The sequence below is a fragment of the Vanacampus margaritifer genome, chromosome 16, assembly GCF_051991255.1.
Source record: "Vanacampus margaritifer isolate UIUO_Vmar chromosome 16, RoL_Vmar_1.0, whole genome shotgun sequence".
NCBI classification, from domain to species: Eukaryota; Metazoa; Chordata; class Actinopteri; order Syngnathiformes; family Syngnathidae; genus Vanacampus; species Vanacampus margaritifer.
In genome coordinates this window covers 768,544-788,737 of record NC_135447.1, presented here as the reverse complement: position 1 = coordinate 788,737, position 20,194 = coordinate 768,544, and the positions used below count along the sequence as shown (strand labels likewise).

The 20,194-nt window shown below is 40.6% G+C and overlaps 3 protein-coding genes across 15 annotated transcripts in view; 2 read left to right on the top strand and 1 right to left on the bottom strand.

Moving 5' to 3' along the window:
* nbeaa (neurobeachin a) overlaps window positions 1-2,033 on the top strand; it is a 69,244-nt gene extending 67,211 nt beyond the window's left edge. For all 10 annotated transcript variants that reach the window (XM_077547301.1, XM_077547300.1, XM_077547299.1 and 7 more), the window contains one exon: window positions 861-2,033. In XM_077547301.1, the coding sequence (XP_077403427.1) occupies window positions 861-951 (91 nt within the window). In that variant the 3' untranslated portion in view covers window positions 952-2,033. The remainder of the gene's footprint in view (window positions 1-860) is intronic.
* On the bottom strand, window positions 1,961-9,451 carry sertm1 (serine rich and transmembrane domain containing 1). The gene is made up of 2 exons (XM_077547332.1): window positions 9,099-9,451; window positions 1,961-2,617 (listed from the first exon to the last, which is right to left on the bottom strand). The coding sequence occupies exons 1-2, from the start codon at window positions 9,436-9,438 to the stop codon at window positions 2,268-2,270; spliced, it is 690 nt and encodes a 229-aa protein (XP_077403458.1). The 5' UTR covers window positions 9,439-9,451; the 3' UTR covers window positions 1,961-2,267.
* On the top strand, window positions 8,801-19,984 carry sparta (spartin a). Of its 4 annotated transcripts, XM_077547326.1 has the most exons (10): window positions 8,801-9,287; window positions 9,360-9,471; window positions 11,618-12,275; window positions 14,884-15,078; window positions 15,164-15,302; window positions 16,772-16,966; window positions 17,708-17,866; window positions 18,841-18,931; window positions 19,014-19,092; window positions 19,355-19,502. In XM_077547326.1, the coding sequence occupies exons 2-9, from the start codon at window positions 9,419-9,421 to the stop codon at window positions 19,057-19,059; spliced, it is 1,536 nt and encodes a 511-aa protein (XP_077403452.1). In that variant the 5' UTR covers window positions 8,801-9,287; window positions 9,360-9,418; the 3' UTR covers window positions 19,060-19,092; window positions 19,355-19,502. The 4 variants fall into 4 exon arrangements, with proteins under 4 accessions (XP_077403452.1, XP_077403448.1, XP_077403450.1 ...); XM_077547322.1 differs by lacking the exon at window positions 19,014-19,092 and having other exon boundaries at window positions 8,802-9,287; window positions 19,355-19,984; XM_077547324.1 differs by lacking the exons at window positions 9,360-9,471; window positions 19,014-19,092 and having other exon boundaries at window positions 8,803-9,319; window positions 19,355-19,980.
* Window positions 19,985-20,194: the final 210 nt, after the last annotated feature.

Here is a 20,194-nt window from a genome sequence, read left to right as displayed (position 1 = left end):
ACGGCGACCGCGCCATCCCTTGGGACTGTCGCCGTAGAAACCGGTTGCCCGGGAATGACAGTTGCGGAACATTAGAATGATCTGCTTCCGTGGAGAATGTTCTGTTGTTGCTGTTGCTATGGAAACGGTTGCTACGGAAACGGTTGCTCGACTCAGCTGCCATGTAGGCTGTTACAGGGAGGGAAACGGCTGCGATTCGGCAACCGTTATTGGGGGAAATGACTAGCAAAGTGGTTGCCAAGGAAACTTTTCATGTTAAAGCTGTTGCCAAGGAAACAAGTTGCTGTAGTTAAACTTGTAAAGCTTTTCTACAGAATGTTGTTGAAGTAGTTTCCATGGAAATACTTTGGATGCGGTGTCCAAGAAAATTGTTGATGATGAAGCTGTTACCAAGGAAACTGTTGCTAAGGAGAAAATGACAGCGGTGAAACGGTAGCCAAGGAGAACGTTACTGTGGAAACTGTTGCCGAGGAAACTGATGAGTAGCGAAGCTGTTGAGGAATCATGTTGCCAGAGAAACTGTTGCTAGGAAAGCTCGTACAGCAACGATTGTTGTTCAATTGATGGTTGCCAGGGGAAACCGCTGCCAGAGGCAACCTTGACAGGAAGCTGTTGCTGATTACGGCTGAATTGTGGTGACGATGTTGCCAAAGAGACGGTTGCTAAGGAAGTTGTTTCCGGTGGAAACTGTTGCCGTGGAAGACGTTGCCATGGAAACTCACTGGAGAGACGCCAAGGGGAACGTGGCTTAGGTTGTTGTTGCGCAGAAACGTCTGGCGAGGGAATCTGTTGTCTGGGAAACCGAAATGAAGCTTGTCGCCGATGAAGCCATCGCCTGACTTTTGGTTTCCCCCCCGCAGAACGCTAATCACCGGCATGGCGTCCGGCAGCATCGTGGCGTTCAACATCGACTTCAACCGCTGGCACTACGAGCATCAGAACCGCTATTGAAAGTAACTCTGCAGGTACACAAGAAGACGACTTGAGGTTCTGGTTGCCTTGACGGGACTGTGTGTACTCTCACACACTAACACACACACACACACATAAACATACACAGACAAACACACACCCGAGCCCAAAGACAACACACCCAACAGAGTGCGGATTGGTCGCCGGTGCTGGCGGGTCAGGTTCTGGGTTTCGGGCTTCTGCTTTAACGCTTCAATGAGCCGAGCCGGACACTCTTTGCGGAGATATCCGCCTTTCGCTTCCTTTGACCATTTCTATTCTTTTACTTTGTTGTAAATACGACTCGGCCTCTTTTTTTTTCTCGCGTCCTTTTAATTTATTACTGGATGGAACATAATGCGACGACGACGACGACGACGACGGTAAGAAAGTCGAGGATGGTGATTGTTTTTGCCGGAGATGTTACCGACCAGGATGAAGACCCCCACCACACACACACACACAAACACACACACAGATTTTTATTTCCCTTTTTTTTTTTTTTTCTACATTTAGTGATCGTCGTGTCAAATATGTACATAAAAAGTCTCGCTTTTTCCGCCCCACGAGCTCACATTATTTAAAAAGAATCCAAGTTTGTTTTTGCACTTTGCACCAATCACACGTCATTATTTATGATTCGGCTTTTGTTTCTTATTGCTAAACGGCCTTTTTCTTTGGGGGGGGGGGGGGGGGCTTTAATTGTTATGATTGCGAGGATTCTTATGATGGGCCGGGTTTTTTTGTTTCTTTCTTGCCCGGGGCTGGGATGAATTCTTTGTGCATCGATGTTTGTATTTAACGCTCACGTGTGAAGATTTTACAGCAATATAACGACGAGCGTGCGCACGACCAGCGCGGACGCACACACACGTAACCCTAGACACACACACACACACACACAGACAGACACGCACACACATCCAAAAACCGACAAACGAAGAATAAAAAAAGGTGAAATATTTTTGGATCTATGAAACCCTTAAAAACTATTGTATTCATGTTTTATTGCAAAGATGTAAAATATGACATGTGTGAGTTGAAAAAAAAATCATGATAAGAAAAATAAATTATGCAAAGAATTTGACGACTTGGCTTTTTTTTTAATGTATTTTTCTACTTGGAGAAAAAAAAACGCAATTGAGCTAACAATTTTTTTTTCCCCACTTTAGTTCTTCCTCAGTTTTCATTCAACTCTAATAACCTTAACATTCGTAATCATTTATTTACAGTTTAATGAACGTTTGCACTTCATTTCCCAGAAGTCTTTGCGGCAGCCATGTGTGTTTCTGTGTATGCGCGCCTGCGTGCGAGTCTCAGGCGCACAGCGAGGAGACGGTGGACCTCCGCGACGACGACATGCTGCAGATCTCCACGTTGGTGAAGGAGGTCCGATCTTCGCCGCAGGACGAGGACGACGAGATGATGTTCTTCAGCCTGTGGAGGGCGATGACCAGCAGGCTGAGCAGGAACAGCAGGAGGCCCAGGAACAGCCACACGTACACATAGACGCCGCCGCCGCCGGCTCGGCCCGGAGACGCCGCCGATGCCGCCGATGCCGCCGATGCCGACGACGCCGCCGATGCCGATCCGGGGACGGACGTCGGGGAGAAGCGCAGGAAGGTTCCGTTTTCCACCGCAGAGATATCAGATTGGTCCATCCCAGCTGCAGCAAAAACACAACAAGAACCTCATAAGTACAAAAAAGCTGATATTCAACACATATAAAAAGTCTACACACCCCTCTTCTCTCGTGGCAAGTTTTTCCCTGATATAGAAAATGAGACCAATATCATTTAAAATTTGTTTCTACCCTTTATTAGTCGATTAAAATATTTTGGACATGGGAAATAAACAACTGCGATAATGTGGTTGCACAAGTGTGCACACCCTCTTGAAACTGGTGAATAAATTAAGTTTGGCTGTTTTAGTAGGCGCTCCCCGACATTTTTGCTACTTTATTGTGCTTTAATTACTTCGTTACTCTGTTGAAGTTACTTAGTTACAAAGTTTGGCATGTGCTCAAAATGCTGGGAGTCAGCACATTGCTAGCCCTATTTAAATTGCCATTGATCAACCCCCAATTAAGTTCAGCGGTTCTCGTAGGCTTTTCCTGCCATTTAGTTACAGGTACTTATTTTTGATTAAGTTCCTTAGTTACAGGGAATGATTTTGTTACAAGCTTTGTTCATGTAGCTGTGTTCACAATGAACCAATCACATTGACGGTTCCTGTTAAATCATCATCTTCTACCATTCAAAGTGCCACCAAGCAACCTCAAATAAAGTTCAGCTGTTCCAGTAGGCTTTTTTCCTGGCGTTCTTCACAGAGAGCTTCCACAGCATCGGAGGCATTTTGTTCTTCAACGGTATCAGTCAGGGAAATGCTCCAAAAGAATTGCCAAGGTATTAATACACTACACGAAACTATAGTAATATTATTGGCCACAGTGTGTACATCAATGCGACCAGAAAAGTTGTATTTTGGAACATAAATTATACATATTGTCGCAAATTCTTTAATTAAATAATGATACTTTAATAATAATACAAAATTAAAAAAAAATAGGTCCTAAATCTATGCGCTTGGAGAAATTGGTCCTGCTATTTACAATCCAAACAACAGGGGGAGCCCTCATCACACGAGTTAGGCCCTTCGAGACCCAACAGACCGGAGCATGAAAGTAAATTGTTGGTAATCTTATCCATATGCATATGATGCCACTTGCTGCTTCTTTTCACACCTTCCCAGTCGCCAGCCGTGTGGCTTCATCGCTCGTCCCGTGCGTCGCCCACGTGATGACGTGCGTTGTTGTTTGCCCGCCTGTGATCTGTCGTGTTCATTATGAGCTGAAGTGCTTGATAATTGCACGTAATCAGGCTTTTTGTCGCCTGGCAACCAGGCTGGCAGGTCACACGTTTTACTGGCGAGGCTGCTTTTTAATGGGCTCGTGATCGCCCCCTAGCACGCAATTAGCGAGCTTGGTTTGTTTATTTCGAACAAACATCATCTGTTTGTTTGACTTCACTCAAGTCTCAGCATGTCATCCACTTTGTGTAAATGTGACGATCATCGATCGGGATTGAACCAATTTTGTTGGCAAGACACCGATCTCAGTGTCATCTCTTGACTACGCTCATCTCAGCATGTCACCCATTTGACTGACTACGCTCATGTCTCAGCATGACTTTGATGTGATTGGCCAGTGTTTCCCCCATTAGTTTGATGACACTCATGTCTCAGCAACATACACATTTGTTTAACTCCAATTAGCATTTTGTGCACTTGTGTGCTCGTCTCAGCGTTTCCCCCATTTTATTGATAGCACTGATGTCTCAGCATATCATTCATGGGAATTACTTCGCTCCTCTCTCAGCATCTTGAGCACTCGTACGACTGTACACTATCGTCTAGTATTTCACCCATTTGGTTGATGACACTCGTCTCGTCATCCGTTTAGTTAACTTCACTCATCTCTCAGAATGTCATCTATTTGATTGGCAACACTCATCTCTCAGCATGATATTCATTTGTGTGATTGCACACTCAATCTTTTATCAGTATTTCACCCACTTTGTGGACATTTCTGTCTCAGCATCATAATTTTAGCTACACTTGCTGCCTTCGTGTCTCTGCACGTCTCTGTACAGTGATGGTCACTCAGCATTTTACCCATTTCAATGGTGGCACCAGTATCTCATCATGTCATTCATGTGAGTGACTATCTCTCAGCATGTTGTGCACTTGTGTGACTGTACATTGTCACAGCATTTCATCCATTTGGTTGCTGATACGCATGTCTCAGCATCATTCATTTGGTTATCAACCGCCATCTCTCAGCACTTTGTGCACTTGCGTGATCATGTCTCATTTGATTAACTACACCCATGTCTCAACATGTGCCGCACTGGTGATCGTATCTCAGCACTTTTACCAATTTTAATTGACAACTTGTCTCAGCATTCATCCATTTTATTGATTTCACTGTCTGTGCATGGCATCAGTTTGTTCGCTACCCAATTGTCAGCATGTTGTACGTACCTTGCATGTTCTCAGTCATTTCTCAGCATGTTGTTCAGTTGAGTGACAGATTTCTGCATGCAAATGCTGATTTTCTCGTTTCTCGTGTCAGCCTATGTGAGTTTAGGATATGTATGTTGAGTGCCGTTATATCAATGCATCGTTTCCGTGCCTCTTAGTGGTTAAAGTATTTGTCATTCAGCATGTAGAACTACATAGTCACACTTTCCTCAGAGAATCCTCATGTCATGAATAATGGAGACGATTGATGTGTGACAAAATGTCATGACATTTTGGGGGACGTGTGTGTGTGTGTGTGTCTCAGCATGTTGCTCACTTGTGTTACTGCGCTCATGTCTAAGTATTCAGTCCACAACTGTGAGTCAACAGAACTTATACTCATATCTCAGCACACTCAATTTTGTTGACTATAAGCATACATTATCTCAGCATGTCTTCTATTACATTGACTACACTCATGTCTAAGCATGTGATGCACATTTTATCATCTGTCAACATTTCAACTTTGCTCAACTCATTTCCCGACACGTCACCTCATCTCTGACACTCTTGTCTCAGCATGCTGAGCAAAACTGTGACTGCACCCCTTCAATCATCTCTCAGCATTTTACCCGGTCAATGACACGTCTCAGCATGTCGTCCATTTGATGGACTGCGCTCGTACGGCAACCTCAGAAAACATTCAAGTTGATTGATGTCTCAGCATGCGACGCAATGTAGTCGTCTCTCAGCATGTCATTCACGCACCTGCAATTGGCTTCGTCCCTAAAGATAAATCTACACTAACACGATTAGATTGGCTAAACTCAGCATTTGATTATTTCACACTCATGTCTCGAACATGCTCGGCGCACAATTTCATGATTACTCTCGCGTCAGCTCTCGCATAAAAAAAAAGCTAGTAAAAGTGGAGTCAACTGAATAAAATTCTCATAGCGGAGGGAAAAGAAGCAACAGGAAGTCATTTCGCAAACCTGAGTGGACGTCGGACCTCAATCCAGCTCCATGTCACCTCTTCCTCTGCCCGCACGCTCCCATCCGCACGATACTCTCTCTCGCTGTCTCTCGCACTCTCGCTCTCACGCTTGCTCTCACGCGCTCTCTCTCTTCTTTTTTGGGCTCAAATAGCAACATGTGACCTCACCAGTCTCAACATGACATTCTGGTTAATATTACATTTGTGGAACCTGAGTTAAGCAGCATTTTTTTTTTTTTTTTTTATCCATCTCAGGGGGCGGCCATTTTGCTGCTTAAAGTTGCTCATGGCTCAGGCCGTTAACGACCAATCACAGCACACCTGTTTTCTGAAGCTGAGCTGTGATTGGTCGTTACCGGAGACCTGAGCAACATTGACGCCATCTTCAGTCGACGGCAAGTGGCAAAATGGCCGCCCCTGAGATGGATTCAAAACGGCGGGATTTTGCTTCATAACTCGTATTCCACTAAAGCAAATTAATCAGAATACCATATTTTAACTAGTGGGGCTGCATGGAACATGTTGTCCCCCCCAAAAATTGGGGGGTTGACTTTAAACAGCAAAACGCACCTGTTTTTATCCATCCCGGGGCGGCCATTTTGCTACTTGCTGTTGGCTGAAGATGACGTCACAGTTGATTTTGGGCTCATCTTGCGAACGTCACGTGACCATACCCAGAAAGCGTGAGACTTATATATGCCTGGAATGTCAAAGCCGCTTAGAACAGCTTAGAAGTGAAGCCCCCGGCGGCCATCTTGCGTTGCCACTCACCAAGGCCGCCTGCCTTGAACACATGGATTTCTCGCAGCGTTCCTTTCTGCCTTTACAGCCAAAATGTCAGCGTGTATAACATACAGTTGTCCCAATAAGTCTAGGAAAAGCGCTACATGTACATTTCGTTGCTAAGAAAAAGGCTTTTAATTTTCTCTAATAAGGTATATCTCCAGGTGCTACTCAAAGATTGGTCTGCATTTATGTTGTCACAGCCATCAACAATCAAGTAAAAGTTCAAATTTGCTGCAAAATGTAAACCTATAACCTCTGATTAGTGTTTTCCATTAAATAAATAAGTTGTCAGTAAAAGTGGCGACATAAGATGGCTGCCCTGCACATGACGGGCATGACCTGAGCCCTTTAGGCACCGATGGCATTTTCAGTCGACAACAACTGCCAAAATGGCCGCCTCGAGAGAGATTAAAAATGAATTTCATTCATATTCCACAAAAGCGCAATTAATCAGAATGTCGTGTTTGGACGAGTGGAGGCACAAAGAACATATTTTGGTGACGAAAACTTTTTGACTTGACTTCCCTTTTAAGAGCGCACGATGTAATAGTACATATAGCGTGCAGCATGCTAACGCTAAATGTGTTTAGCACATGGCCGAAATTCAATTTAGAATGTTTACCTTGTATATTAATTTTTTTCTCATGAAAAGTACATCATATTATTGCGGGAATATAGTTGAGATTAAAATGAGTTAGTTCGATCAAATTAAAAAAAAGAATACGCACTCCATTTACACTTATTCAGAAGAAGAAGAAGAATATTCTGAGGAACTGCAATTAATGGACAATTCAATCAATTATTCCAATAAATTATTTCATATTTTAATCACCTTCTCTATCTTTCTTTTTCATTTTCACTTTATTTTGTTCAAGCTTCACTCTTGAAATGTAATCAACATCTCAGAAATGCCCACTTGTTTGTTTTTCTTGAGGGAATTGATGACAGCGTCGGGTCAGCGCAGATGATGTGAAGGTGTCGACACACACACACACACACACACACACACACACACACACACAGTGCGAGTGTCAGCCATGGTGTGCTGGTCCAGAATAACAATGAGACAAACGCTAAAGCAGACGCTGGCTGGCGCCATCTGAACATAAAAAAACCTGCGACAGCATCTGAGCGAGTGAGACGTCGTCAGTTAAACTCACTCTTGTATGGAATACAAAAGTGTGTTTAAAAATAAAGTCACCGTTTTGGCAATTTATAGTCGTACGGCCTCTCCGCTCAGAAGAGACAAGAGAATATTTGAATACATGAATAATTTAAGGAGCCAAAGAGAATGTTTTTTTTTTTTTTGTGGCGCTCTAAAAATGCAAATTCTCGACATTTATAATTCATGCCTGCCATAGTTGGCTAATGCTAAAGCTAACTGCCATTAACACAAAAATGATCATGAAGTCATTGTGAAAACGTAGCGAAGTAAAGAAACCGTGAGGTCACGTCCTAATATTCTTTATGCGGCCAAACATAAGTAAGTCTGCTGAGTTGCTGTGAGGGAGTCCGTGGGTTTGAATGGTGCGTTTCGTCCTAATTTGGGCAAAATTAGCATGAGCCAAAGCAGCCGCAGCAAACATTTGGATACATTGAGGAAAATCGATGTATTTTCTAACTTTAAGTTTTTTATTTTGAAAAGCAAAACAAAACTGAAAATTAACTCATTCACTGCCATTGACGGCTATAGATGTCAAAAATTCATTTGAACTATTTCTATTAGTTTAACATTTTTTTTCCACTTTTGTTAACAAGAGTATGAAAACCTAGAAAAAAATTATTGTACATTTACAACAGATATAAATGTGATTAATCGTGAATTAGCTATTGGAGTCATACTATTAATTTAAAAAAAAAATATTTATATCGCCTGACGCCCCTAAATTTTAATAATCTTTTAAAAAAAAATTTGAATATTTAAAAAAAAAAATAGGTTTTCATACTCTTGTTAACAAAAGAGGGAAAACAATTTTTAAACTAATATAAATAGTTCAAATGAATTTTTGACGTTTATAGGCGTCAATGGCAGTGAATGAGTTAATATAAGTGCATTTTTGTGTTTGTTTTTAATCCTTGTAGGGACTTTCACACTCATGGCATCCATTTTATTAGAAATTTTGCCGTCTTAATCTTAAGGATTATCAATCTAGATAGATATTTATTATAACAATGTTTTATCATTGATATGTAAACAAAAACAAGAAACAGATTTGTTTCTAACAACAACAAAAATCCCATGAAAAACACCTTTGATAGTTGTTCCCATTATGGAGCTAAATGTTCCCCGCTTTGACTGTTTTATGTAAGAATGTCAGATGGACAGAATGGATAATATACTCGCCTTTCATTTCCAACTTTCTACATTCAATTGACGCTCCGCTAACGTCTCTCTCGCTTTCAAGATGGACGCCAGTCTCGCTTTCAAGATGGAAGCCAGCAGCGACCAGCCCGCCGCGGGGCAGTGGAGTGAGATGGCCTCCGAGTCGGCGAGCTGTCAGCTGACGAGTTGCTCCGTCGCTCACAGACGCAGGCGAGTGTGCCTCCCCATGAGACTTTCCACGGGTGAGTAAGTTGGCGACATGTTTGCACTTTTTTTTTTCAGGTTTTTCTACATCTCCGTCGTGCAGCTCGCTTAGCTGCCTCACCCGCGACTGACACGAAATGACAAACCTGATTGACATACACGCGTCACACCCCTTTTGCATTTTAACCACGTGAGTCAGCACTTTAAAAAAAAGAAAAAGAAAAAAGAAAAGTAATGAAGTGTGCATTATTTTTTAATGAATTGCTCAGCCACGGTCTAAAAGCAACATTTCTGTTTACCTTAAACAAGTGACTCAGCAAACTGTAAAGTTTGAGCTGTAAAAGCGTAAACAGGAAGTGACGTCCCTGCCGGGCCAGAAGGCGCGACAGGTGAGGTAAAAAACCTCGACAAGGCTCGCACGCCTTGTCATCATGTCAGTGTGCTTGAGAGTGAAATAAGGATTCTTTGAAAGTAACTTTTTTTTTTCTCCTATAATGGCACTACAATCAAGGTGAGTTCAATCATTTTTATGTTTTACTACTCACACTATGTTCATGAAGATTAGAAATGACGTGTATACAAGTGCTACTACGTGCTCTTTATTTTCGAGATGACTGGGACTTCCTGTAGAATACATTTTGTGCGTGTAAGTAATTATACTTTTTAAAATAATAATGAGAGGAGAGCCAACAGTTGTTATGCAGGTTGAACCGGGCGGACACAACACAAACGTGAACTCACCTGTCGTCACCTGTCGCATGTGCAGTGTGGACAAGTCACGATAGCGTTAGTACATTTATGTTGTCTGTAAATGCACTATTGGGCAGTTCATTTTCAAACATTTTAAACCGAGTGCCGCCGAAAATCATTCTTAGCTCCCCAAATACCAACACGATGACCAACGTTCAAATACAGTAGCGCAGTAGGCTAAAGTGTTCTGGCAGATTTTCTTCCTAAAAATATATATTTAGTATTAAGGACTCAGGGGGAATGATGTATAAGTCTTTCTTTAAAATGATATGTCATCGTTTTTGGGTGAAATTTTATGTATCAAAAGTACTAGTGGTATCGGTGATTACGCAAGAGTTGTATCGATCTGAAAAAATTGGTATCGATGTTATAACATCAGTTTCAATATTAATTATTATTGTTATACATTAATACAGTTCTTAAATGTAGGAGAATTAATCAAACTGTTTTTCAATAATGATGCATTTGAAATGTATTACACATTAAAGTTAGTAAATACGCATAATAGTGAATCACAACTGAACTGTCCTCAATAAATGTATACTGAAATGATAAAAAAAAGAAAAGATTAAGCCACAGTAACATTATATATTTTTTCATACCACTAGAGGGAGCCCGCCTACCACACGTTGAGATTCACTACACGTTGCATAAAACAAACACTTTTGTAATATTAATGAACTATTTGTCTAAAGTAAGATAAGTAAATTTTGTCATTAATTTTAGTGCTGTATATATTATGTTGATTTTATGTTCACATTTTTATTAAATGTTTTATATTAATATTTCTTAATTCAGTATTTTGTATTGTATGTAGTTTTTATACATGTTTGTATTTTATGTTGCTACTCTCTGATTTTGTTTAGTAAAATACTAAATCTATAATAGCTATAATTCGATTTTATTTAATATGTTGCATTTATATGTTTAGATTTTTATTTAGTATTTTTATGTTACGAGTTTATGAGAAGTTATTTTTTCAATTCAGTGTTTTGTATTTTATTGAGTTTTTATACATTTAATGTAATAGTATTTTATTTAACTATTTTCTGATTTTATTTAGTATTTTAGGGTTATTTCATTTTGTATGTTTTATTTATGCTTTGTATATTTTTATTTTATATTTATTCCGATTTTTTTCACTCTATTTATATATTATATTTGTATTTTAAGATGTATATTTCTATATTTCTTTTTATTTTGTAATAAAAAATATTTTCATTTTGTATTTTTTATTTGTACATAAACAGTATCTCGCAAGAATGCACCCGTCAGATTTCTCCAGATATTTACAGTAATGATATCGTTTCCTGGAACAGTGATAAATAAATGACACAAATAGCACAAAGAAAAGTAGTTAGTGTACATCTTATATAACACTGCAAATGTGTTGTTCCCTCAAAACAACTCAAAATACACCAATTTAGCTAAGCCAACGAAACACCAGGCAACAAAAGTGAGTACACCCCCAAGTGAAATTTTATGTTGATTTTATTTTTATAATTTTTTTCATTTTTGTTGAAATCTCAAAGTTCAATGAAAACTGTCTGAAGCTAATAAAAGTGGCAACATTTTGTTTTCCTCAGCATGGTGGAGCCGGCAGAAATGCTGCTGATCAAGGACCAGTACGAGCTGGCCTTCCGCTGCCTGAGCCGCGGCCTGTCGCTGGAGGAGGGCGGCAATCGCTCCGAGTCGGCCGAGTACTACCGGAAGGGCCACCAGCACCTCATGCAGGGGCTGGGCGTGCCCACCGGGGGGCCGCGTCACCAGGGGCCCGTGTGGGAGCGAGCGCGAGAGCTGCAGCGGAGAATGGAAGCCGCCCGGGGCACAGTCAGCAATCACCTCTCCGCCTTGGACGCCTCGCAGGCGCCCCCTCCTGCCCAGAGGCGTCGGCTGCTCATGGACCTGACCCCCAGCCTTCACCCCGCGCAGCACCTCTACCCCGCCATCCCTCCCGTCCTGCCAGCGCCTCCGCTCCCGGCGAGGAAAGTGGAAGCCGTCATGTCCCGGACCCCGGCGGAGCCCCCGGTGTACTCGCCCCAGCCCGCCGACGGCCACCGAACCCTGGCCGGCGGGCCGGGGGCGCGGGAAAGCGAGAGCCAGCTGCTCCTGATACCCAAAGGCGTGCAGATGTTCTTTGTGGCCCCCAACGGGCAAGTGAGCGCCCTGTCGCAGCCCGGATACCTTCGCATCATCCGCTTTGCTACTCAGCCGTCTGACGGGACGGGGCCCGTCTTCCTGGATGTGAGTTTTTCACACTTTTTCACGTTTTCTTCCCTTAGTAAAGTAAAAGTACAAATATTAAAAAAAGGGGCAGATTTAACTCTTGTACTGAAGTAAAAGTTAAAAATGTACAGACTGAAAAGTGCAAAAGTAAAACTAACATCAAAAAATATTGTTATTGTTATTGTTGTTTGTAGTGTGAGCCTCGCGTGGCCAAAGAGAACAAAACATGACAATCATCTCTAAATGCCACAGTCATAATAACGACAAAAATCACTGTATAAGTATTCTTAAGTAGAAATACAGATACTAAAAGTAGTGATTCAACTCCCGTACTTGAGCACAAGTCAACAAATAAGTGCAGATTCTACAAAGTGCTTTAGTAAAAAAGTATAAAGTAAAAAAATGGCACAAAGTGAATTGTATGTTTCTTTTTCTGGTTTGTAGTGACATTCAAATACACCGCATTATAATTAACACTTTTTCGATTAGATTTAAAAAAAAAAAACAGTTCCTAATATTTTGAGCTAAATAGCTGAATAAGGAGATCAAAATACACAGCAAATAAAATAAATGAAAATACAAACATGCAACAATAGATTCAAATCTAACCATGTACAAATGTGACATGAAAAGTGTAATAAAAAATACAGAATAAAAATTGACAAATAAAAGTCTAGTTATGCAAATGTAAAATGCTACTGTGAATAAAATAAAACAATCCAAAATACTAACTAAAAATCCAAACTATGTAAATGTAATATACAAAACACATTTAAAAATAAATGTAAAGTACAAACTAAAATCAGAATAATCTAATATAAATATTAAAATAAAAAATATAAAAACTATGTAAAATATCAATATAAAGCACTAAATTAAATGAAATACACCCAAAAATATTATGTATGTACTTGTGTGAAAAAAAGTTAAAAGACCAGATTCAACTCCGATACTTAAGTAAAAGTAAAAAAGTAAAGACTGAAATGTACACAAGTACTAAAGTAGAAAGTAAAAATGTCTTTTTATACTGTCACTTGTTTTGACAGTGAAGTTGAAGTTCTTCTTAATGCTTTTACGACAAGAAACGAGGCTAATTACTGCTAACTTTGTGAACTTACTTTAGAAAGCTAGTTAATAATAACAAGTGGGAATAAAAATCACCTTGTGCATTTTTGCGGATTAGACTGAACTTTTTGAACGGCAGAAGTTTTTTTTTTTTGTTTGTTTTGGTCGGGCACATTAACATTAACCACCAATCTTTCTTTCACGCAACAACATCAAACGATTGTCTCAATACGGTCATCTACAGGGAATATCTTGCTCCTCCTCCTCCGTATGCATTCCCATCGTCGTTAATTCTTTCTATTACACCTTCTTCACCGTGTACTTTGTTACTTCCCACTGGATCACAGCAGACTAAAATTCCACGTGGAGCATTTTGACACTCAGCGCTTTGTTGGCCAGCAACACAATGGACGCATTAACACGCGAGTCGGCGCTTTTGTTGTCCTGGCACGACTCATGATTGTGCCAGGCGGCAACGAAACTCGCAGCAGCCGCCTCACTGGCCGACCGACCCGTGACAAAACATGATTGCTTTTGTTTGACAAAGTTTTATTCATGTTTTTGTCAGAACAGTGTTTATACTAGAAAACTCACAAAAAGTCACAAATGTGTCTAACAGTACCAAATTGTGCTTTCATACAGACACTATCTATAATTTATAACAACACATATATTTTATATTTTATTTACAGTCAACAAATACTCTATATATTTAAAAAAACAAACTCAAATACTAAAGCTAGACTAAAATGAAGCCTTAAAAAACGAAAACTAATGCTAAAGCTAAACTAAAAATGAAGCCTTTAAAAAGAACTCAAATGCTAAAGCTAAACTAAAATGAAGCCTTTAAAAATAATTCAAATACCAAAGCTAAACTAAAATGAAGCCTTAAAAAAACTAAAACTAATACCAAAGCTAAACTAAAGAAACCTTAAAAAAAACTTAAATACTAAAGCTAAACTAAAATTGAGCTTTTAAAAACTAAACTAATACTAAAGCTAAACTAAAATGGAGCCTTAAAAAACTAAACTAATACTAAAGCTAAACTAAAATGAAGCCTTTAAAAAAACTAAAACTAATACTAAAGCTAAACTAAAATGAAGTGTTTAAAAAAATAAAACTAATACTAAAGCTAAACTAAAATGAAGCCTTAAAAAAACTAAAACTAATACCAAAGCTAAACTAAAGAAACCTTAAAAAAAACTTAAATACTAAAGCTAAACTAAAATGGAGCTTTTAAAAACTAAACTAATACTAAAGCTAAACTAAAATGGAGCCTTAAAAAATAAAACTAATACTAAAGCTAAACAAAATGAAGCCTTTAAAGAACTAAAACTAATACTAAAAGCAAAACTAATAATGAAGCCTTAAAACTAGCACTAAAACTAAACTAAAAATGAAGCCTTTAAAAAAGCTAATACTAAAGCTAAGCTAGCCTTTAAAAAAACTAATACTAAAACGAAACTAAAATGAAGCCTTTAAAAAAAAAAAAAAAGAAGCTAATAGCAAACGTGCTGTGAAATCGAATTAAAACTCGTCCCTGATGTGACGTTTGTTGCAGGTGTGCGGCTGGCTGCACTCTCTCACCACGAGCACGCCGGTGCTGCTGGCCCCGTCCGGCATCTTCATGCTGCCGGACATGCTGGCACCAATGCCGGGCGCTTACATCGGCGTGGTGCTGTCGTCGCAGCTGCCCGCCGCCGATCGGGAGATGTTCCAGGACCTCGTGATGCAACTGACCGACTTCAGGGCGCAGGTGGGGGGGCCTTTTGGGGTCACAGGTCATCTCATCAAGACTCCAAACCACCGGAGCGTCATTGGTGCTGACTTTGTTCCGACAGAGTCCAGACGGCGCGGGCCCCGGGGTCATCAGCCTGAGTGAGACGGTCCCCCTCGGCCCTCAGCAGGTGTCTCCCGAGAACGGGGGCAAAGCGCTTCTTCCGACTTGGAGCGAGAAGATGGGCCAGGGAATCGTTTCAGGTGAAAGTTGCTCTCTGTAACGTTTTGGGCCAAAAATATCTTTACAATAACATTTTTATTTGGCCATTCATGACTGACGCATCTTCCAATTCGTAGATGAATTCACAATGCGTACTCGTGCAAGCCTCTGGCCCATTTTTTTTCAGACTGGATTCGGGTTCGAAATTCCCGACCTCCATCTGCGGATGTGGCCTCATTTGCGCATTGTGTATGTGAAATAGTGTTCATTTCATCAACGAAAACGAAAAAAAAAATAATTCCGTCAACACACATTTTTCACCGGACTGAAATCCTAATTCATAAACAAAAACTAGGACTAAATCAGTGTGCATTTTCATCAACTAATGAAAACTTCTCTTAATAAAAACTGGACTAAAATCTGTGGACATTTTAGTTTATGAACAAAAACGAGACAAAAATGATATGATTTTGTAAAATCTTGTCTCTGCTAATCTGTCACCGTGACACTGTCATGTGACACAGTGACACACCCCCTTTCAGATCTGCAACTAGCGAGTGCAACAAACGGTCAAAGGTACAAAATAAAAGTAAATTATCGTTATAACATCACATCATTCCAACGGCTATAACGATCAAACAATAATGTTAATCCGACCGCTAACTAATGCTGGCTAACTTACTAGCTCATAGCATGGCGGCAGAGTAGCCACTTGTTGATATACTGTAATTGTGTCAAGTTGTTTTTCATCAAAAAGATGAGAGAAATTTTTATGTGAAATAGTTTTAGATCCGAAATGTTCCACATAATCCGCTGACGAAAAAAAAAAATGCAGGGGTAAAATGATTGTCTTGACTAAAACGTGGACAGTTTTTGTTGACTAAGACTAGACAAATAAAATGATGTTTCCTTGGACTAAAATAAAGACTAAATGTCAACTAAAAATGAACTAAATAAAAACGGGATGAGGTTGACTAACTATGATAACTAACAAACGGGATTGAAACCAGACTAAAACTGTGACAACATTTAAAAATGGCAGATGAAATTAGCACAAATGTGAAGAAGGGGGTGTGCAGTCTCATTCTTTGTCACCGGGTGGCAGTAGCGAGTCCATTTTAAAAGCATGTCTGACGTTTTAAAGTTTAAATGTAAACAAACAACGATGACGTGTGTTTACTTTGTTCTGATAATAAAACAATGAAGTCAGAGCTGATATTTGTAAATATAAAATGTGTTCATGATTTACAACCAAATATCTTCATGTGTTGTAAGGAGCGGCAGTAATTCCCGAGTCATGACTTGCGAAATGGAATGTCGGCAATCCAGATGCTTGGAAATAGCCCTTAAAGTCCTCTTCGTCACAAAATGGCTGACTTTCTGTATCTTTTCAGGCATTGCTTCTTGAGACGTTTTTGTGCATCTTCCCCTAGTGGATGTGGCTACTACGTTTCCGGGGGCTGAATTTTCCAAAATGTTCTACTGCTCAATGACGTCCATGTCTCTGCAGGGGCGACGCGGTTGGGCCACGAGGTGGTCAGAGGAGCCGAGGCCACCACCAGAGCCATTCAGAAGGGGGCGCTGAAGATCCGGGACCACCTGACGCCCGAGGAGACACCCTCGCAAGTCAGCCCGCACGTCACCAGGAGCTTGAATGTGGCCAAGCAGGCCACAGGGGGCGCTGTGCGCGTCAGCCAGTATTTGGGTGAGCCGTCAGAAAGACTCGCCAAAGGTCCCATAATATGATATTGTCCTTTTGCTTGTGATGTGTTAGATATTATAACATTTTTAATACTTCATTTGATTTTATTAACCATTATTAACATTCCAATTCTTTATATTAACCTTGTCGAAATGTTTTGTGTCCTGTGCAGAGCAGATGGTGTTGATTTCGGTATAATCTGACCTTAAACTGGGTCATACTATTTAGTCTAAAAAACTTCCTTCTCAGCGCTTTGTACACGCACATTTCGGTCTTGAAAACAAAATTTGCTTTGAAATAACACGCACACACTCTTTACTTTCTTCATCAGTCACGGCCACCGTAAATTTGGTTCAACTTGTTTGTGAGATTTTGTTATGGGGAAAAATAGAACCTTCAACTATATAACATATTCAGTCCCGAACACACACCCAAATCTGACCTTGTTTACGCCACTGCTCACGGAAAAGTACCAGAGAGTATGTTTAGTCTATAAATGAAAAGAAGGAGGTCTTTTTAACTATAAGAAGCTATTGTACACGTAGAAGAGTACATTTGACGCTCTGAATCCCACGATGTTTAAGTGATGATAGAGGCTGTTATCTGTCCAGAGATCTCTGATTGATTAAAAATCATTTTTGCAAAGGTGTATTTTTCTTACGTTAAATCTGTCTTCATTTTTGGAACACGCAAAGAGGACAAAATTCCTTAATTCCTTCAGATGTTTTGTGTGTATTTTGACAGTGGATGGCGTGAGCACGTTGGCTGAACATCTGTCGGAGAAGGTGGCCCCTCAAGTGAAAAAACACGGCGCCAAGTTGATCCCCGAGTCCATGAAGAGCAAAGAGGGGGAGCCGTCCAATGCGCAGGGAGCCAAATTTGTGGCTGCCAGAGGTTGGCAAGGTGATCAGGAATTCACTCATCACGTCAGACAACTATCATTGTTCCACTTTTCCATCTAAATGAATGGACGGCGCTAAAACTTATTCCAGACCAGAGTATAAAAGTCAATAAAATAACTGCCAACAACTCACATGGGTCAACAGGTCAGGTAGTATACAATGTTTAGATTTGGTAACAAATGGGCAAATTCTAGGATGCGTTCATCTTGGAAGGAGCCCACGTAACAGGCAAAATGATCCTAAAATGGCTGCCTCAGACCAAAATGGCCGCCTTCCTAAACATGCCGACCAAATCGCACATTGGCGAGTAAAACTGGCTTCCACGGCTTAATTTTCTAATTTTGCTAAAATGGTCTTTTTAAACCAACATGGCAGACTTCTGGTGTCGTTTCCGGTTTCTTGAGAATATTTTTTTGTGGGTCTACTCATAATAGATCGGCCTATCTCATTTCATGTTGCTAAGTGAAACTGGATTTTTTTTTTTCTAATTTGGTGACTGGCCAAACTGAACGAAATCATTTTAAACATGGCAGACTTCCTGTGCTTTTTCTGGTGTGGCTTCTTGACAATTTTTTTGTAGGTGTACTCATGATAGACATGTCTACTAAATTTCATGTTGCTAATTGAAACTGGCTTTGGGGGCTGATTTTTACTTTGAAGCTGCCATCATCATGAAATGGCCAACATGGCAGATTTCCTGTCTGTTTTTGGGCGGGACTTCCTGAGACTTTTTTGTGGGTCTACTCATGATAAACGGTGAAACATGCTTCGGGGGCTGATTTTTTGTTGTTGTTGTTGTTGTTGTAGCAATCAGGTAATATCTTCGGGACAAGTTTGAGGAAGAGTCCTAAAATAGCCACCTCAAACCAAAATAACAGACTTGCTGAGTCAAAACCAGACAGAAAAAGAGTCACTAAAAAAACCCAACAAAAAACCATCATTATGTACTGTGTGTTTTTCCCGCGCACACATCAGGCTTCACCACCGTGTGGACCAGCTTGGAGACGGGAGCCAAGCTCATCGGCAAGAGCGTGATGTCGGAAACCGTCAGCACGGTGACGTACAAGTGAGTCGACCTCTCCTGACCTTTGCGTGGGTCACTTCCTGTTTGGGAACCTGCTGATCTCTTTCCACTTGCATCTTTTCAGATTTAGGGGCTTAGGGAAGCTATTAAACACGGCCGGTGATGTCTAACGCTTCTTTTCCATTTTGTCTCTTGGCTTTTGGGTAATGTATTCATGCTTGCCGAGTGGTTCACTGGATGTGTTTCTGTACATTTTCCTTTCGTGTATGTCTGGGTACTGCTAACTAATAAAGGAAATTGGATAATATACTGTAAGTCAGTACATTTTATTGATACTAAAATCCCTGACTTTGTGTATGTAATCGTTATGACAAGAAAAATGCAAATCGCATTCCACACTTTTACATGTACTTTTTTCCCCCGCACGTTTGACTTTTCTTTGCGTTTAACCTCCTCGCCGCCAAGGTACGGCAACGATGCGGGCCAGGCCACCGACACGGCACTGCGCTCGGTGACCAACGTTGGCGTGACGGCGTACAACGTGGACAACTTGGGCCTGAAGGCCATTTTGAAGACCACGGGCAAGGAGATGGCCAAAGGCATGGTGAAGAGCTCCAAGGGGAAAGAGGATGTGGCGGCGGGGGCGGCGGGGGCGGACGGGACGTCGCAGGGAGCGCAGGCAGCCAACAATGACCACAAGGACAAGCAATTGCAGAAAGACAAGATGGACGAGGGCGAAAAGAAGCCTTGATATATTTCAGGGGTGGTCGTTCTTTTTATCACACGAGTTTTCTCAGTCCTTATTTATGTTGCTTATCAATCCACATTCTTTCGGGAAAATGAAGTCGTTCTTATGAAATAACTTTAAACAATGAGTATGATTTTCTTTTGCTGTGCCGAATTTTCTGCTCATGAGATTTTCATAAAAATGCTTGTTTACCTGCTTAATTCATTGACGTAGAATTGTTCTGAATAGTTTTGTACAAAATAATGACGAGTGTATATTTTTGTTGGTACTATATTTAGTTGTATCTGCTACATTTTATTAATGGATTAAACCATTCCTGTCTTTGAAATCAGTGATGGTGTATTTAATCCTTGAGCATGGTTGGTTGCCATCTTTTTTGTTGGTGCCCCCAAAACCACAAGTTGTTACGCTACGCCGCCTGTGGATGGAATGATGGTGCCTAATCAAGTGGCCAGTCAGTGGATGCAACTTAGTATGTTTTTCTAAATTGCTTTTTGAACTGTTTTTTTAAATTCTCTTTCTCTTTACATTGCCTCTTTTTCATTGTAGTAGAATAA